General features: G+C 37.9%; 1 protein-coding gene across 5 annotated transcripts in view; it reads right to left on the bottom strand.

Moving 5' to 3' along the window:
• Positions 1–20823, bottom strand: part of GPD2 (glycerol-3-phosphate dehydrogenase 2) — a 212841-nt gene that overhangs the window by 18194 nt on the left and 173824 nt on the right. For all 5 annotated transcript variants that reach the window (XM_027589924.2, XM_027589922.1, XM_035726672.1 and 2 more), the window contains exons 7-9: positions 15615–15779; positions 14638–14782; positions 7778–7971 (exon numbers count right to left, since the gene is read on the bottom strand). In XM_027589924.2, coding sequence (XP_027445725.1) covers positions 7778–7971; positions 14638–14782; positions 15615–15779 — 504 coding nt within the window. The remainder of the gene's footprint in view (positions 1–7777; positions 7972–14637; positions 14783–15614; positions 15780–20823) is intronic.

Here is a 20823-nt window from a genome sequence, read left to right as displayed (position 1 = left end):
TTAATCTTTACAAAAAACCTAACTAGGAAATTACCACTATTTTCCATTAGAGTTCAAATAGCCCTCTGAGTCAAAAATAAAACTTAGCCAACCACACAGAACGTCACTGTGGTCACCACAGTCTGCCGAGCATGTTTGTGAAATTCCTTAGGTAGCCACACTGATCAGGAATTTGGCTTCAACTCTTAAAGCCCTCTGACTGATTTTAAAATTATCTGATGGAAAATTAGACTCTCTAGAGTAAATTTAAAGCATATGCAAATTGTCTCTGTGGCAAATGCTTTGCCTTTTCTGGTATAACAGGCAGAAAAACACATCTGCAAAATTGTGTTGTCTAAAACAAAACAGACCAAACTAAAATATTCAAGGTTTCCCTTCATGGAGGAATATTAAATAAAACATTATGGATACTGATACCATTTTTAATCCTTACTCTTGAAATTGATACTCAAAAAAAGAAAAGAAAACGCTACCAAGAAGAGTTTATAATGTGTTAGGAACCTTAACTTATTTTATATTTTAGCATTCAGCTCTTTAACCCCAGAATTATATCAGATGAATGTTAGGATTAAATTTATCTAAAAAGCACATGTCAGGATAATCAAATTTTAAATCATATTTAAAATATGAGTCAGTCTTTATGGTCTGCAGGATTTTTATATTATTAGACCAGAGGGTGGATGGATCAGGTTATCTATCAGTTTTCTCCCAACCTTAAGATCTAATGATCTTTGTGGATTATTCAAAATGCTATTTCCTGCTGAGGGATAAAGTGCTTGTATCTCTCCACCACTGAAATTAAGTAATGACCAATCAGGGCCATAGGCATAATCTATGTCCATAGGGCAGAGCATATAGCTGAGCACATAAAACATGAATTCTAACCTCTTGTATAAAAGACAGCAACTACCTGAACTAACATGTTTCTCCCCTTATCACCTATTCACCCACAGTGGAAACCTTGCACACTGTTAAACAAACCCTAATTAAAGTTCTTTGAAGAAAGAGATTCAAAAGCAGTAGGGAGAATAGAGAATCGTTAAGCCATCTCTTAATTCTGCCCTAAACTGCTGTAGCCACATTGGCTGGAAACAACCCCAGGATGAAGCCAACTTAGAGAGTGACAGAGTGAAGAGAAATAAGGACCGTGTACCTTAGTCATTGCAGAATCACAGCATTTCTCACCTCTTGAGCCTTCTTATATCTGGTTTTTTTTTTTTCTTTTTTACAAGATAATACATTTATTTTATAAAACAAAAAAATACACATTCAATGACTCTCTCAAATCGAGTATTTCCTTCTCTAAAAGTGTATATAAATATATCTTGATTCCATACAGCAGCACTGTTCCATAGACTTTTCTGCAGTGCTGGAAATGCTCTATCTCTACACTCACCAATTCACTCACCACTAGCTGCACGAGCCTATGAAGCACTTGAAATGTGGTTCATATGACTGAGGAACTGAATTTCAAATTTTATTTGATTTTAACTAATTAAAAATGAAATAGCCACACGATATGCACATGCACGGGCTATAATATTACACCAGACAGCTCTAGAATAAAAATCCCCAAGCAGTAGATCTCACACTTGTCCTGGTAGATCATCAAGCCGGATACTTCCCACCAAGGCCCGCTTACCCACATCTCTAATTGAGCACCCTTTTCAGTGAAATTTGACTGTATTCCCTTTGCTCATGAGAATACAATCTGCTATAATAGCATGCTTTCTCCCCAAATACTTCACTGTCCTAACATGCTCCATATTTATCATTTCAAAATATCCTCTTCTCCTACTAAGCTCATGAGTTCAAAGAAATAAAAAAATATTTTTTACCAAACTAAGTACTAAAAAGTACTAAATTAAGTACCAACTTTTACTAAATTAAATACTGAAGTATTTACTAAACTAGGTACTCCCCTCAAGTTCTTACCCAGAAATTGTTTCTATCGTTCACATTGTAGCCATGAGTAGGTGGTAGACATCACCTACTTTAAATTCTCCAAGGTATAATACGTGAAGAAAATCACTCAAGTCAAGGCTTTTATGCCTCAGAGCTCAAAAATTCATCTTGATTTCTCTGGTTCTCATACTGCCAGGATAGCTAAACCAGGTTTCATTACTGTGTCATTTTTCTCACCATGTTCAAAGTCTTTAGCAATGTCAATTCGAATATTTCTCAACACCCCAATTCCTACATCAAGTAGGGGTCATGAATAGTGATCAATAAATATGATGTGGCCCTATTAAAACATTCTGTAAACTTTTTTGTATCAAACAAGAACAGCCTACATTACAAAATCAAAAGCAATAATATTTGGGCCTCTGAGCCAATATCCCAGGCTTTATATAAAGTATCCAATGACTATATATTTAAACAATTGGATATTCTCTTTTAACATAAATAAATGTTTTAATAAAACAAGATGACAGGAAACAATACTACTACAGGAGTTGAGGGAAGTCCTCATTAAACACCACTTATTAGAATGGCTCACCCAGAGGGCACCCAGTTGACTGTTCCAGTGTCAAATGCCCAAATGTTTAAAAACCCACATGAGCACCTCCACAGCGTATAAAAGTACTTGGCAATATTTTCAAAAAGATATTCCCTTTACCATCATGTTTAAGGATTATTTTTGTTGCAATTCCAATAAATAACTCATTCAGGTTTTGGTGTATATAATATATAAAGAGTAAAATATAAATAGTAAAGTTGAATAGACATTTTCCACAGCTGGTTGACAAGACTAAGTGCTGTGTAATTGCTTCAAATTGTAATGAATATTTCTACTCTTAACACCTTGGCAAGACAAGTGTTTGTTTTAAAAATTAATAGAAAATGAAGCCCACAGGAAGTGACAATTAAGAGCCAAATGTGCGGTTTTGCTTCACATGAGTTATTTAGCCGTACATTTTGGGGTGTTCTTTCTCCTGTTTGCCACTTTCAGAAAATCAATAAAACGCATGTGAAAATATCTAAATGAACACAGGGGAAATAGTGTCAGAAATCAATACTTCTCTACCAGCATGTTTAACCTGCTGAAATGAAGTGTTAATCACAGAAATAAGATACCATATTACATTTATAAACTAATGAAACTAGAAAAAGCAAAGCGTGTGACACTATAATTAAACAGCTGGAGGACATCCAAGCCTGTGTAAGTTGATAACCCTGGTACAATCTCTGGCAGCGAAAAGGCAGGTCTGCAGTGAGTCGATATGGCCAGCTCGGTTGTTAATTGAATAACAGGCAATCTATAAACACTACTAATTGCATATGTGAAAACCTGTGTACAACTCAAGACGCTGCCTAGAGAAACACTCCAGAAAAACTCCATGGATAAAGCACTCGGCAAATCTTCTGTCTCTCTCAATCCCTTTAAGTCATAGCTTAGTTTCACCACTGCCTCCTTCTGATTAACCTCTACCCAGCAGACTTAATGATACATTTTTCAAAAGATCATTTTTCTTCCTAACCCAATACACACCACACAACTATCAATTACCCATTTCAGAAAAGAACAAACAAGTAATCTAGAAAATTCAGCCTGTGAATGGAAGGCTTTCTAAATCGTAAAAGAAGACATGGTCTTATTCCCAACAGGCAAAATGCTTTTCAGAATTGTTCCGACGCATTTTGCTGAAGTGCGGCAGCTGCTGAGAACAGCATGAGTGTTAAGATTTGACACTTTTTTTTTTTCCTTCCTTAAGGATATAGCCATTTGGGGAGGCTCAGAAACTGTTGTCAGAATTTTACTTATTCATCCATTTAATAAATCCTTTAAAATGATTATGTCAACCCTGGCGAATGCAAAACATTTCAAAACTATTGCTCTAGGACCTAAACAAACTTTATTTTTTTAAATCTGCAGAGAAGACTGCTTGGCTCAAGGGATTAGTCATGAGATATGAAACGTCCTCCAGTTTAACATTCAAATCCAAATCAGGTCCGTCCAGAGCAAAGGTCATGATCATTCTGCAAGTGTCTAGCAGCTTCCAGGAAATGAATTGAGAGGCTTACTCCACTCCCTGGTGGATATAATATCACATCATAAAACCTGGAACTACCAGTCAGAGTACCGTGTGGTACTCGGAAGCACAAGTACTGTGGCTAGACTGACTTGTCTTCATCCTGGCTCCAGCACGAACAAACTGCGGGCAAGAAGCTGAAAGTCATGGGGCCTCAGTCTCAACATCTATAAAATGGGAACTGCAAAATATACCTGGTAAGGTTGTCATTAGGAACCAAAGAGATGATAGAGGCAATATGCTCCGTAGAGTGTCTAGCCTAAAAAGTGCTCGGTAATTGTAGAGTTTTAAAAAAACAAAGCATGTATTAACCATTACAGACAAACGGAAGGACAGAAAGATGGGCAGCACCAGCCTACAGTCAAAGACCTGAGTAGGACCCGAAGCTGACTTTCTCTCCACACTTCATCATAATGGAAGAGAAATCGGGTTACACCAAAATTCCTAGGAAAAAATGTAAATTTAAACGTCTCCACTTTAAGACATTGACATATAGTAGCAAAATGCATTCTACCAAGACTGAGGGGAACTCCTCAAATATGAGGCCTTTGGTCAACTGGAAACACACATGGAAAAAAAAAAAACTATAAGGGATCATTATTAATTAATTGTTTAAAAAAAACAAGCTGATAAGTAGCACAGGTGTGACAGACTATGTGCACAGGGAAATAAATGAGGTATATGAAAGCACTGTCATCTCTGCTTTTACCCCAGATATTTGCTCCCCAGGGAATTCTCTTTCTTTTAAGATATTATTTATTTATTTGACAGAGAGAGACACAGCGAGAGAGGGACCACAAGCAGGGGGAGTGGGAGAGGGAGAAGCAGGCTTCCCACAGAGCAGGGAGCCCGATGCAGGGCTCGATCCCAGGACCCTGGGATCATGACCTGAGCCAAAGGCAGATGCTTAATGACTGAGCCACCCAGATGTCCCTCCCCAGAGGATTCTTAATCCCAAGAGTCCCTGGACTGCTAGGAGACAGACCTGATTTATAGTGTTCAGCTAGGAATTTGGGGCACTTTTACTAAAAATCAAAATTGGCAAAAAACCCTCTTTGTCAGTTTTACCAATTAACCTGACTACCAAAAGGCATGGGAATTGACAAGACTTTTACAGACCAACCCGGTCCCAGCAGGTATTGCTAAGTCTCCTACGCATTCAGAGGCAGAATAAAAGTGAGGAGGGGGTACAGGCTTCCGTCTCTGCTACAGTCCAAGGCTCATTTCACTGGTGGAAATCCCCACCTATGATATCGGCACGGCAGTCTTTTGGAACTTACACCTGTTTCCAGCACATCCAGCCTCTCAGCACGTATAAGCAGTTAGATTTCTCATCTTACTGCATTTGAACTTTAAGAATTTGGAAACTGTCAACATAGAGCTCTCTGCTCTTGAATTAATTTTACTTCTTGCTCCAACAATCTAAACTTCCTGCTCGTAGGGCCCAATATAAACCCACTTCTAACAAATGTGAAGCGAAGCAGGATTCATTAACAATAATCAATACACTAAAATACAATCGTATCCAGGGGTGCCTGAATGGCTCAGTCATTAAGCATCTGCCTTCGGCTCAGGTCATGATCCCAGGGTCCTGGGATCAAGCTCCACATCGGGCTCCCTGCTCCGCAGGAAGCCTGCTTCTCCCTCTCCCACTCCCCCTGCTTGTGTTCCCTCTCTCGCTGTGTCTCTCTCTGTCAAATAAATAAATAAAATCTTAAGAAACACACACACACATAAAATACAATCGTATCCAGATGAAAGTCCTCTTAGATTTCAAAAGGAAAAAAAAAAGTATCCAGCTAAAATTGCATTGGATTTTGAGTATTGAAATGCGGATATTAAACAAGGCATGACCATTTCCCAAATAACTCTATGTGAGGGTGTGTGTGAGAGAGAGTATAAACATTAACCACACAGATCTCAGTTACATGTAGTTAATACATTTGTACCATTAATGCAGGTACCCAAAGAGACTTTACTCAAAATGAAATGACATCCATTACTTGTAATCAGAAGAAACTAAACTATACAATGTGGATCCTTCAATTAAACTAGAAGAGTCCCCAGGACCATTTTTTTAAGGCAGTTTGTTTTGTTTGTTTGCAAATGTGTGATCACAAGATGACAAAAAATCTTTTAGGGAAAAAGGATTCATAGATTTTAGTGAGTCACACCAAGAAGAAAATTGTGTCTCTGCATGTCCTCCATTGAAGCCAACATCATAGAAGATTCCTGATATAAATAGATGAAGACTATTTTTCAAAAATCTTAAAATTTCTATCTTACTACAGAAAGGTTTTCAAACTGTTACCCGCATCCAAAACCCTGAAAGTGCCTATTACTAATTCATTTTAGTTCAAAACAATAATGAGTAGCATACCAGATAGACAATAAGCTTGGTAGCTGAATAAAGAATCCTTCCCCTCCAGGAGCTCCACGTGAGAATATATCTTAGACTCTTACCTATAATCCAGCGTTGTGATACACTAGACCAACATTCTACGGAAGTACAAAGGGTAAGGATAGGTGGCTTCTGAAGTGGAAACAGGATTTTGTCAAGATGAGAAGTTAGGGGAAAGGGCATCCCAGAGCGAAGTTTCATCCTAAACAAAGCGTGCGGTTGAAAATGCATGAACTGATTTGGAAATGACAATACTATAAAGTGCATAAAGGTGGAGTGGTGGACTATAAAGCTGCAAAGACAAGTCAGGATGAGGCTTGGAGTCCATGCGAGATAGTTTAGAATTTCTCCCAAAGTCAATGAGGAGACATCCAAGGGATATTCTTGAGCGAGGAGGTGATGATGAGAACTGTGTTTTAGGAGAGTCCTGATGGAAGGGTCAGACTGTGGGGGGTACCAGGGCCTGACCTCTGGAAGCCAGTTAGAAGGCCCGTGTAACTGCCCGAGTGAGAAGTGAGGCAGGAATGACCAGGACAAGGAAGTGAGAGGAGATTTACGTGATACTTCAGGGTGAACATAGACAGGAACTGGACTGGATGTGGACAGAGAAGGATCACCAAAGATGAGCACGCCATTTCTAGATTGCGTGACTGGGTGGTGAGGCTATTAACTGAGGCAGGAAATACAGAAGGATAATGTTGGAAAACTTCTGAGACTAGCCAGGGTAAAAACTACTTGTTATATATGCGCAATAGAGAAAATACTATGACATCCAAACTAAAAGTACAGTATGCCCAGGTTAGCATGGAAAAGACGTCAACTTTGGCTTTTTCAATTTAAAAAAGCGTACTTATCCTTCTTAGCTAAATCCACTGTCAACACTCTACTTTTCATATAGTAAAGCTCACTAAGCTTCTTAGATTATATATCTCCATCCTCTCATTTCTTTGATTATTTCCTATGGATATCCTGTATCTGTACATCAGATCTTCTTAAACTCCAGAAATTAAATCTCGATGCAAACATTTCACTCTCTCCTCAGAGAGCATGTGTGTTTGGAGCTCATGCATGACTCACGTACAGCCATTAGAAACTATCAGAAAGGAATTGTACGAGTTTCATGGGCATGCAGAAAGTAGAGGGGAACAAAGGCAACCTCTTCCCATTGTGTTATAATTTGGGCCCCATAAATCTTCCAGAAGAGGTGGTCAGTACAGAAGAGTTAGAGCAGGCCCGGTGTGAAAAGGGGTCACACCGGGGATGTGGCAGTTACCAGTGAGAGCTGGGATGGGCTGGGAAGTATAAAAGAAGGAAAACAGACTCGGAGGAATGCATCAGTTACCTTCAACGTCACAACTCAGGTAGTTACGCACTTCATTCAAAATGAAATTGATATCTTCTTCCGAAGGAATGGGATGGTGTGTGACATCAGTTGGAGTGTCGGTAGTGCCAGCTATAGTCATCTTCTGCCAGGGTAAGAAGAATATAACTCGCCCATCACTGGTTGCTGGGTCAAGAAGTCCCATGCTCTCGGGGCTGATGGAAAAAGGAGGGTTATACATTTCTGAAATTAGCAGACGTTTAGTCCTTCATCTGCATTCCAAAAACTACTTTGTTCACTAATTGTCATATAAGCAAATAAGAAAACACATGGACTATTACTTTTACTGCCAAGGCTCTGCCTTAGAAATTCCTAAAAGAGAAAAAAATAATTTTGGCAACAAAAAAGAATGGAGCAAGTGTGATAATAAAATTCACGGCAGACTCTGAGAAACAAACTGAGGGTTCTAGAGGGGAGGGGGGGTGGGGGGATGGGTTAGCCTGGTGATGGGTATTAAAGAGGGCACGCTCAAAAAATAAAAATAAATAAAAATAAAGAGGGCATGCTCTGCATGGAGCACTGGGTGATATATGCAAACAATGAATCATGGAACACTACATCAAAAACTCATGATGTAATGTATGGTGATTAACATAACAATAAAAAATTTAAAGTGAAAAAAAAACCCTAATGATGTAACGTATGGTGATTAACATAACATAATAAAAAAAGAAAAAAAAAATAAAATTCACAGCAGAACCAGCCCTCCCCATTTCAACAATGCAAGGTTAATTACGAAAGTGGACTTCACCTTCCAATTGTTTGGGTTTTTATATTCTGTGGACCATTCACATCAGATAATGTCAGTGGGATAAATGCTCTAATTCCTTTTACGATGGTCAATTAAGGCGAGCTCTACAACCTTTTTTCAAGTCTATGAAAAGCATTTTCCTGGGACATTTGACATTTGGCACATCTTCCAGCATAAGGTCTCAGAAGTACATGAGAAAAGCCAGGGGTCTAAGTTTCTAGAAACTAAAATGTAATCAAAAAGTTCTTTATTCCTTTGTAACCCAGATGGACTTATACCACTTCACCAAATCGAGATTTTTGACTTTATTTCAATTTTACAGAAACCTCAAGAAATGCATCAATGAGAAAAGGGCTCAGTTTTCTCCTACTACTTAAATAACAATGTATCAGGACAAGGTCAAAAAAGAGAGGGATATCTTAGCAATGACAATCTTTAAACAGATATAAGAGGCTAAGGTCTTATGCTATTAAATCAAAGTTCAAGGATGCCTCTTTGGACAGATTACATAAAAATCTTCCTTAGTCAATAATTTTCACTAAACGCATACTTAATATTCTAAAGCCAAATTATAAAACACACTTGAAATAATAGGCAACTATAAATACATAGTAACAAAACCTGTCCAATGGTGCCATTAAATCGGTAGAAACTGTTGTTTTAATGCATTCATTAACCATTCAAAGAAATTTAGAGAAGTTGATAAGGGGTGGGAGGAATCTTGAAGTGTTATGTTCAAATCATCCCTACAAATGCTCAGTGACTGAATTCTCGCAGCAAGCCAATGTTAAAAGTATTTTCAGCTTCCATTAATGAAATTTCTTAAATAGAAAATACAATTTCATTTGGTTTAAATAAATTTCAACAAGTCCCTCCTATATCCACAAATTTTAAAGGGCAAATAGTCAAATTTTATGTTTATCATTCCCTTGAAAAAATGTTTTTAAAAAAACCTCCTATTGATTCAAATGTGTAAGGATGAGAGACTAACAACTGCTTAAAAGCAAACCAAAATAATTATTTTATGAAAAAGAAATCTAAGGGCCCCTGGCTGGCTCAGTCTGTGAACACACAACTCTGGATGTTGGGGTTGTGACTTAAACTTCAGGTTGGGTATACAGCTTACTTAAAAAGATAAAAAATTTTAAAAAAAGGCCTACAAAATAACTTGTTAAAAAAAAAGAAATCTATAATCAGCTTAGCTAATGCATCTTCTTTATGTAAACTGCAAGGAGTAGGAGTCTTTCTTTGCAAAGACCCATCAGTCTCATGAAATGCTGCCATTTTCACACATCCTTTGTATACAGAAACACTGTCTACAGCACACTTGAGAGACACCAAGATAGTGGGCCACAGTTCTATTTAGCATATGCAAAAAGCACCACAGAAGTGTGTCAATCATTTAAGCCTTCAGCTAAGATCTCATCTTCACTCAGGTTTACTCAAAGAAAATAATTTCACTTTCATTTTTATATATTGAAAACTACAAGGATAGAATATTTTATACTTTCTTGCTTTGTGTTTGTCCTAAGATTCTCTAAAAACATTCTTAAAAGAAACGAGCTAATTATGTATTTTGTAAGCAACTGATTTGATCCCGGGTTAATATGCCCTTACATTAAATCAGTCACTTTGGGACTGGGAATTAACTCATTCAGAGTTCAAGCTTCCAATGTGATAAACAGTACCATGCTGAAACAAAAGGAGAAATTCCATATCCTAATATTTAAGAACCCACTATATGTTGGTATTTTTTATGTATGATCATTTTATGGACCAGATATCATATGATGTGCTTAAATAACTCAATAAACCTGATAAACTTCAGCATAAAATTATAATAGTCAACCACCTAGACATGAAATGCTATTAGAAAAGCAAAACTACTGAATCCCTTAAAATCTTTCAATGCAGTAAAAGCAGTTTAAAGGGTGAAGGTGATGGTTACCAACACACACGTAACTGGAACCTGTAGAGAATCAACCGCTTAAGCGAAGACATATGTGTCAAACATACAATTAACAAGCACAGAGGGAAGACAAAGCCACTAATGAATGGTATAAAAATTTAAGAATCCACTTGGAAATACATTTCATCAGTTCTAAATTACCTAATTCATACTCTCGCTTTGGGAAAAGTTTGTTTTCTTATGAAGGATTAATTCTGCAAGGTCACGCTAAAGTTTGAAAGTGGATATCAACGACAGTGATGGTATATACAGCCCAGGGAGGCAGAGGTCTTTTTCCAATATGTATGATTCGCTTGACATCAGGAGGCAAAGCTTGCTACTAATTTATGTGTGTGTCTAGGATTAAACATAATGAACATTTTTCTCATGCAGACCACTGCCTTCCTGAAGTACCCTTATTTAAACTGAAATCAATTTATTGTTAACTACTTAGCAATCAGTGTTAGAGCTAACAGTATGCACACAGCAATACAGAAAAAAAAAAATTGACCTCTTGCTAGTGATAAAAGGCATCCATACGAAGAAGGAGGAAATGATTATTTTCATGTATTTTAGTCATTTGTTGCATTGTTGCTGCTTTTGAAAGAGCATCTAGCCACAACTCTGATGAAAATTGCAGATTTGTTCTTAATGTCAGCTAAAGAGTACCTTTAAAAATAAATGATTTCTGTGTGCTGGGTTTTCTGAAATTAAAATAATCCAAACGAAAAAGTTGCTACCGTGGCACGTAAGTTAGGGTCATAACAAGCTTAACAAATGACATGACAATACTCTCAAAACAGCCCGACAAGGTATACACATGGTCCTTGCTCTACATTTTAGCGGCCTACACTCAAAAAAATCAGTGGCTACTGAACTCACTGCATTTCTAAACTGATCAGGTTCTAGTGGAAATGTTAGGCCTTAAGGTACCATCAGTCAGTTTATAGGGCAACCCCAGAAGGTCTGACTCATCCCCAAGGACCTACTCGAACCCTTGAGCTATAATTGAGTGTGACTAACTGATGAGCCCAGAAAGCCATTTCAGTCTGACCCCACCCAAGAGAATGAGTTGATACGGAGAGCAAAACCATCCCTCTGGAATGCCTTAAGGTCAGTGCTAAAGAGGGAATAAACCCTTAATCCAGGCCTTAATCCCAGAGGAAGGGGCTCAACTACAACAGACCTTGAATAGGAACTAGGCTGCAAACCACTCCTTTAAGGTTTCCAACAGGATGTATAGTGGTTATAGTTCAAGGTGCTAAAAACGGGGACATTCATTTCTCCCAAAGTAGCATGAGATCCCTTACTGCATCCGAAGCATGCCCAGCTGTAACTAACACTTTCATGATTTATGGGGAGGGGTCCTGAAGCTAATGACAAATTTGGGGGGGGGGATTAAGAAAGGCATTCTGTTTTGAAAATATTACATCCAGGTGATATATATTTACATTTCTTTGAAAACACTTACCTACTCTGCTATTAGCATATTATAAAGTATAGTACAGAACTGTATGTGTAGCATGACCTCTTTCATGTAAAATTTTTAAAACTATAGACAATTGTGCAAATATAAACGCACAATTTTATGGAAGGAATCATAAGGAAGTGTTATTGATTACCAGAGAAGAACTGAAGTAAGGGATAAGTGGGGGACATGAGGAAGAAGAGAGACTCTCACTTTTCATTTTGTATCTTTCTGTATTTCTATAGTGATTACTTTTACTTATTTACTTTTGTACACATGGGTTATCTGAGCAATAAAATGAAGAATCATGTTTTGTTTTCATATTTTAACTTCTCTATATTAAAAATATCCCATGTAGGTTTTACATTAAATTTTGACTTTAAAAGAAGCAACAATCTCAATTTGGGCAAGATAACACAAAAAAGTTAATAGGATTCATTCAAAAAATACTTACTGGTCACTATACGTGCCAGACACTTCATGAAGAGTAGCCAAAAAAAGGGGATATAAAGTAATCAAAGGATCATTGTCAAAATGTATACAAATTAGTTATTATCATGAGATAAGGAACTAGGAGCTGAAAGAAGTAGCTTGCCAAGGTCAGGCAGTCAGCAAGAGGTAAAGAGATGAACATCAAGTTCTATGCCAAGGTATCACTTTAATTTATCCTCTGTCTCCCCATTTTAATGATGGGTAAACTAAGGTTTACCGAATATAAGGCCTGTCCCAAATGATGTCATTGTTAAGTGGCAGAATTAACATAGCATGAGACAATAGTGAAGAAAATATGAAACATGATACACAAGAGATTATATTGAACCTACTAAGATCCAAATATGACAATGTGTGTGTCCATGGTTTAGGTATTATATCTATAGTCTAAGAGATAATTAAAAAAAAAAACTTACAAACTAGCTGGACTTGCATATTTTTAATCCAATACAAAATAAATGCATCTAATTATGAATGGAACTATTGTTGAAAACTTCCTATATAAAAGAAACACTTGCATATTTACATATATTTACTTCTCTCCTTTCCATTTAACTAAACTGTGGTTAGCAGTTTATAAAACTCTATTAAGTACCACTGCATACATTTTTATCATTAAGCCTGAAAACACCTTGGTTTTTTCAGTCCTAAGTGAAAATACTAATGATGGTCTACTTATTACACATAGACATTTAGAAAATGAGAAAGAAATCTTGGAAGTTGGTGGATAAGAAATGGGTCTTCATATTTTTCTTGATAGAAGTATAATATTTTTCTTGGTAGAAGTGAATTTGGTAAAATTAGGTGTATCCTAGACTCTCCTCAGGAAGATTTAGTTACTGAAAAACTCATAATAAAGCAAAAGCATCATAGAACATAGCAGGATAGCATTCCAGGAGAATGCAGATGTTAAACAAAATATAGATTTTGTACATCCATTTTATCAAATATTAAAGGATTTAGCTAACCTTTATGGAAGATTATTAAAATACAGAAGAGATAACTCTCATCCTAACCACATTACCTAGAAATTACCACCAGTTACTGTTACCCATAATCATATCACCTAGAGATAATCACCTTTACTATTTCTATATACCTATACAGTGTTTAGATCATACTACACATAATCTTGTATCATTCATTCTAGACTAACATTGTATCATTAGTGTTTTCCTAAAACATTAAAGTTACTTACAATTACAATTTTAATGACTGTATAATATTCCCTTGTGCAGATATGCCATAATTTACTTATCCAATCTTTTAAGGTTAGGAATGGAAGCAGTTTCTAATTCTCAACTACAAATAGTATCATAACGAATAGCTGGAGCCTAGATCATTACTCCACACAAAATTGCTAGTTTGCCCACTAGATTGACTACATACGGAGATAAAGACAGTACATATGGTCTATACTCTTGGCATGGTCACATGAATGTTTTCCACAGAAGTCTTGAAATGTACATTAGAGCAAATCATTATTAATTTCTTAACTAAAATTATCGAAATGTTTCTTTTTTAGTTAAAATTTTCCAAAATATGTAAAAACAGAACCGTTTAATGTGCCCATCATTCAACTTAGATGATTTTCAGTTAATAGCTATTTTTGTCCCATCTTTATCCCTACCCATTTCTCTACTGACGATGATCTCTGTTAATATGGTAGATTCGAAATTAGATTCAATTTTTACTTGCTGTAATATTTTTCAAAACACATTTTTAAAGCCATAAACATACAAATACCTGCGCGGTCCTCATTTTCAGATCCTCCATAAGCAAATTTGAGTATTTTATGAAACTAATTTGTTGGTGTTTTCATTAATATGCCCTTCGTGGAAATTTTTACCCTATTCACCTTTAATACTTTAATTAAAATTCAAAAATCCTAAGGCCCAGTCTCTGAAGGTGAGTACACTGAAGGAAGTACAAAAAATAGGTCCCAAATCATTAACCCCGAGAAATGAGCCTTGTTGTAAGAGCTAAGAAAGTCCCACCTCTGCATTGTATTTTGTGTTTTGGAAGAGTTCCTTCGCTTATTTCTCCTCATTCTGAACAGCAAGCTAGACCATCTCTTATTAAGAGAAGTGTGCTGGAAGACAGAACGCGGACGATTTCCTGCGGCCCCCACTGGGGCCCCGGCGCCCCGGGCAGCCGGTTACCTGTAATAACCGGGCATCACGATGTGGACGCCGGCGCTCGGCTGGCAGATGGCCGTGGCGTTCTTATCATCCATTTTGCGCACGGTGTCTGTGAAAGGTCCCGTAGCATTGATAACACATTTGGCTCTCACATCAAACTCCTGCCCTGTGAAAGAAAGAAGCATCAATCACATGCCCCATTTGTTTCTCTGCTCACTGATGCTTTGGATTATTAATTCGCCTATAAACTTAACCTATGGCGAAGTATACTGTATACCACACTAAGTGACACATGCTGGCGAAGTTACTGGAAAGCCACACAAAGGGCTTGCATCCGAGGTAATTTACCCAAACAAGACCATGCTGAAGAAAAGGCCCGCCATTTCTTCATCTCAGTTCTGTCTAGTTTGCAAAGTGCCCAGCAACTGAGTGCCAAACGTGAAGAAAGTGGGATGAGTAATTAAGCCGCTTTCTCCTTAAAACTCAACTGTGGAAACAGCATTGCCGTGAGACAACATATTTCTCAGTGCTGCTTCTGTTCAAGGCAACGAGGTAATTTTGAAACTCTCACTCCATGGCCCTAGAACCAGGACAAGGATGAAAACCTAACCAAAGTGAAAGTGATTGACTCTAACCACGTATAAATGCACCGCCTGCGCCTGTGTCACTTGCTTTGAAACTTGGCACATTTATTTAATTTTATTAATAACATGTTTTTGTAAAGCCAAATGGAATGCATTCAGAGCTGTGGGAATTTTGTGAGCATTTATTATTATCATTATCATTATTATTATTTAACACAAAAGGGAAAAATTGCCAAGTACCACAAGGGAAAATTTTCCTGTTAAACCAGTCATTGTTGACAATAAGGAATATAATTAATAGGACTCTGAAATCTGGCTTAAATAAAAGAGAAGTGACAGAAAAATTGTAATTCAGTCATTACATAGGCAAGACAAGATGCTAAGAAATGCCTCCCTGCTCGAGCCTCGGCATACCTGTGAGCACATCCTTACACCGCGCGCCGCTCACTCGCTCTTTCCCCGTGTGGGGGTCTGTCTTCTTGAGCAAGCTCACTACCTCCATGTAATTGGCTGTGGCAGCCCCATACCTGGCAGCAGTGAGGGCAATGGCGAGGTTCATCCGTGCGTCGTTGTGTTGTCCTGCAGCAGGGGAAAGCATCAGAGGAGGGACAGAAGTCACCTCGAGCCACAGACTGGTGGTACAGAAGTGTGTCACAACAGATATGTCACGTTGGTCCCTGTCACCCGGAATATACATGATGGCTGGTCACCTCTCTAGGGCATGATTTAAAAACTACATGGTCATTCTCGGTCAGGCATTTACCTGCCACTCCACCAAGTGCACTTTGTGTACCACAAAAAGGGCAAAAAAAAAATATCCCTTTCCTACAAGAGCTCACATCGATTATCTGAAAGTTAAGAAATAAGTAATTATTCTCGCAGTTTGGGCACATATGTATATGTCAGACTTTTCCCAATACAGACAACCCGTATGCATGCAAGTGAAGCAATTCAAAACCTCAGAATATCTGACACCCCAACTGGTGTTGATTAACAATTTTTATGAGTATGTGCTCTATCTAATATTCAAAACCAAGAGCTTAATCTTCCATAGAGAATCTCTCGGTATTCTATAAAAGGATTTTTCTGGGTTTGACTTTTGATCAGAGCTCCTTAAAATGTAACATTTTTTTAAATCACACATAAAAGGTAAGAAATTAAGCAGGGCAAAATTTAATTACAGAACAATTCCTACCTGTATTGTTAAAGATTTATTGCTGAAAAATCCTAGTTTAAGAAAACTAAGGGGGAGGTGAAGAGGCGGGGAGATGATTAATCACTTTAAAATACGGGCATCACTAGAGACGTTTTCTATTTATTATTGCCAGTGGAGTTCACGCTGACCAGGAAGAATTACTCTACATTGCAGGGGCCAGGTTCTCTGTGCCCTGAATAATTAATTACCCAGGGCTAGATGTATTGAATCAGGGTTCAAATTCTCACACACTGGGATCAGTTCTATCAAGATAATACTGATAAAGGGATGAATTTGTAATGGATATTGTTGTTGATTTATGTTGCCAGCATACCAAACATTTAGTATAAATGGTTTATGTAAAGTTTCTTCCTTGTGATTCAGTCTGTGCAGGGCCAGAAGGCCTGCACAGGTAATCTGTTCCAGCTAAAAGGGCAAAGTTATAAAGAGAGAATCAATGACCAAAGATTCTGCCACCCCTCCCCACAAACATCTTATTCTAAAACTGCTGAACTAATACGATCAGCCAAGAACCTTTCCCTCTACATTAAATCCTCTGTCAGAAGAGAACATACATTGAACTTCAACATACAGAATAGGGGGTCATTTTACCCAAAAATGAACAGAATGGACATAGGGAGAGAAAGGAACAGGAGCAGGAGCAGCTGAAGGGTAAGTGGGAAGAAAACTGGCAGCATTTGGATCAGTTTCAACTCAGCACGACCCTAAAGTTGCCATTAAAATAGTCAGGATATATATTTGAAGTTAAGCCTAAGAAACCAACTTCTATTAATGGAGGGTTCATTTAAAATTGGAAGATGCTCCACCAAGTTAGATACATGCAAACAAACCAAAGAAACTAAATAAGAATTCCATTATAGATCTCCTCTCTAAACTACAGAGATTACACATCTAAACAAAAGAAAGGAGCCATCCCATCCAATCCTTCTACCAGATTTATATACATAACAATGAAACACCCTACCGTGGTACAAGAAATCCAAGTCACGTTTGTATGGTAGGAAAACTCACACCTCACCAGGTGTGCCTTGATTTACACACAGGACCAGTCTCTGGAAAGCCACGTATAAATTAACTATTGTAAATCCTATATGAAGTCATTGTCCAGAGGAACCAGGCAGAAATCCGATTTGTTAACTGACAGATTATTTTGTAAAGCAGTGTATCTATTACATAGTCATCTAGTAATAAAACGCGAGGCTTTGAAAACCCAAAATCTCTCTCTTAATACCTTTTCAAAACATAAAATCTCATCGGAACAGCACCGGTATAGTCCATCAAGGTCTGTTGCTTCTATACTAAGAAATGCCCATCTGATTAGCCTCCAAATCCCAATACTTTTTAAGGTATACAAGATCAACCTCAGTTAAAATGTGAGGAGGAAAGAAGTTTCCTTGATCCTTATTTTCCATTTATTTTCCACGCCCGCCATACTACCCAGCAGCCCTGCCTTGACTCGAATCAGCGTGTCACGTAGTTATGAACTAAGGCCTTCATGCTATGATTCTCACCTGCGACAAATCTCCCACTCCCACTATTCTTACTATCTAGGGTTGTCAAATTTTTGCAACTCCCCCAACATTCCTGCCATTTCACACCTTCTTGCCTTTGTCCACACTAATTCTTCTGGCTGAAATACTATTCTGGAAGCTCAGACAACCCCTAGTCATCCCTCCGTGATCTGATTCAAATATCTCCCCTCGAAGTTCTGCCTTCCCTGAGTCCCTCTCCAAGGCAAAGTCATTCATCCCTTTTTCTGAGCCAATATCATATCTTGTATCTACCTTTTTCCCAGCCTTTATAATATTATATTCACCCATGTTTCCATCACCTTAAAAAAATAATAAGCCTTGATCATGACTCAAGCACTGAGACAAATGCAGGGAACACACTGGTCTCCTGGAACTCACCTGCCAGTGTAATCGCTGTACGATTTCCCACCTCCTCACCCCGGTCATGGGAAGGCAGGAAGCCTTTCTTATTCATCTTTTTTTATTTTTTTCCTTGTTAGTACCAGGCACAGACAGGTATTGAGTAATGTTAAGTTTAGCCAAATTCCATTCAGTGAGTTAAATAAACAGGTTTATTTATAGTCTTATGGATTTATATCAATTTTATATGTTTATAAATTTTTACAGTCTTTATTGATCTATAGTCTTACCTCTAATTATGGAGTGTTTTGTCTCATGTTAAAGAAATTTCAGACATCAGGAAATTGGTGACAAGAAATTTGAGGGAAGCAGAGAAACCGTAGAAATGTGGAAAATCTGAACTTAAACCAAAACTAGCCCTTATATTTAAGTTGGATTAAGTGGGACAGGGGGAGAAATGGTTATGAATGATTCCCTCAAGACTCATCCTGTTTCCCCTTGCTCTGTAGGGGAGTGCAAACACAGCTATGGTAAGTTCTTAAAAATTGAGGAGTAAGCAATTTGAATTTCCTCTGGGCCCAGGAGCTCACACCTCCACCCAGAAGTCGCCTTTTTGCAGACATTCAGCTTAATTCATTTCCCTCCTTGGATTCATGGTAGACGTCCTCCCCTACCCACATTAAATTCACCCTTTACCCTGAGATACCCAGATGCTCTCAGTGTATGCTTCCCGAGAGAAATGGTAAATTTTCATTATTCTTAACTAAATTCCCCTCCAACCCCCTTTACTGACATTTTGAAGGTATCTATATGCCTCCTATAATTTTATGTCTGGAGAAAAAAAGTTTTTGACAACATTGCATATCATTGGAATGTGATACAATAATCTCAATTCCCTCCCACCCAATTGATCTGCTTATTAAGTTCGGATTTTCCAATCCGTCTCCTGAGAGCCAGGCAACATGATACTACTCACTGATCAGTGAATAGCATAGCTTTACATTGGCACTTACACAAGGACCCAGACGGGGACTGTGAAAATCTGTTTCCTACTCTATTCTCCTTTTGCACTTGAAATCTCACATATGTGCACATACCGAACTTAACAACTCATATGAGAGGAAGCACATAAGAGGTGGGACTGTAACTGTTTTCCCTTGTTTAGAAAAACACAATATTAAATCAACCCACCGAAAAGAATGAAGGTCAGTGGTGGCAGAGAAGGATTTTTGTCTTAATTCTCAATGGCCCTGCGTATAGGATGGTGAGAGATACTTTACACGAAAAATATTTCACAATGTCACCATCTAAAAGATTGGCCTCAAATGTAAATATTTTGGAGACATAGCAGTATTGCTCTCCTCAGAGGGTTTCAAAGTTTGGCAACTAAGTTAACATGCAAAATAGCTGAAAAAAAAGAGAGAGAATCCCTGAATGTGGAAAGGATATGAAGAATGAGTAACTATGAAAAAACCCTTGGTAACAAATCACCTGGCATCTTCCTGGTCCTTCAGATCTAAAAGTGTATGATGCTCTGAAATTCTACATATAGTCTTCTTTTCATACGGGGTACTTTTAAAATGGCCATTTACAGTGCACAGACATAACTACAGACCCAGGAATCTGTATATAAAGTTAGATAAAAAAAAATGGTTCTTTATTAAAATAACACCTGCCCAGAACTTCAGCATCAATAAAAACTGCCACTGTTGAAATGTTGAACATATCTCCTCCAACCTCCCTATGCCTGGCCTGGGTCTCTCGTAATCACATGACTCCTGCTAGCAGGGGGAAAAAGGATGCTTGAAAGAAAGAACGCTTCCCTAAAGCTCTAATCCCATTCCTAACAAAATCCACAGGGCATGCTTCATTGTCTCAGACTGACAGTGTCACAATGACCTCTTGGGCAGCTTCTCCTTAGCAGTCTGGCAAAGATAATTCAAAGGCTAACCTACTAAACTCAAGCTGATTTAATATAGTCATTATACTTAAAATTTCCCTTTCTGATGGGAAGAGTGCAAGTAGAAGCAGAAGCAGAGTAGAAAAGGGGTGTGTGTGTGTGTGTGTGTGTGTGTGTGTGTGTGTGTGTGTAAGGGTTTTACAAAATCTGTTTTAAGTTCATACGATGAATAAAATTGAAAAGGAAGACTCAAAATGAGAACATACTTTTCACAGTAAATTGTGACAATGCCATTTCCAAAAGTAAATTATTTAGAAAAGTGATGATTTGTGTGGGGAGTGGCAGGGATCAGGGAGACTCAGGGAGCAGTTTAGGGAGGATGCACCTTACCAGATACAGTGGAGAATGGCTCTGGGCTTGGAAGGCCTGGGTCACATGTGACCCAGGACTCCTCTGGGCTTCAGTGTCCTATACAAGGAGAGATGCTGGGTGGCACCTCTGAAATTCTACAATGAATGTAATGGCTAATCCTCAATAGTTACCTATCCCTTTCAAGATTTCATTTCAACCTATTCCTCATTTCTGGTTTCCCTCACTTTGGCCCAGCACATCTGAAAAGAGAACGAGCATTAATAA

The sequence above is a fragment of the Zalophus californianus genome, chromosome 3 (genome assembly GCF_009762305.2).
Source record: "Zalophus californianus isolate mZalCal1 chromosome 3, mZalCal1.pri.v2, whole genome shotgun sequence".
NCBI classification, from domain to species: Eukaryota; Metazoa; Chordata; class Mammalia; order Carnivora; family Otariidae; genus Zalophus; species Zalophus californianus.
Note: the sequence above shows the minus strand (reverse complement) of the source record. Positions and strands in the feature narration are given on the sequence as shown.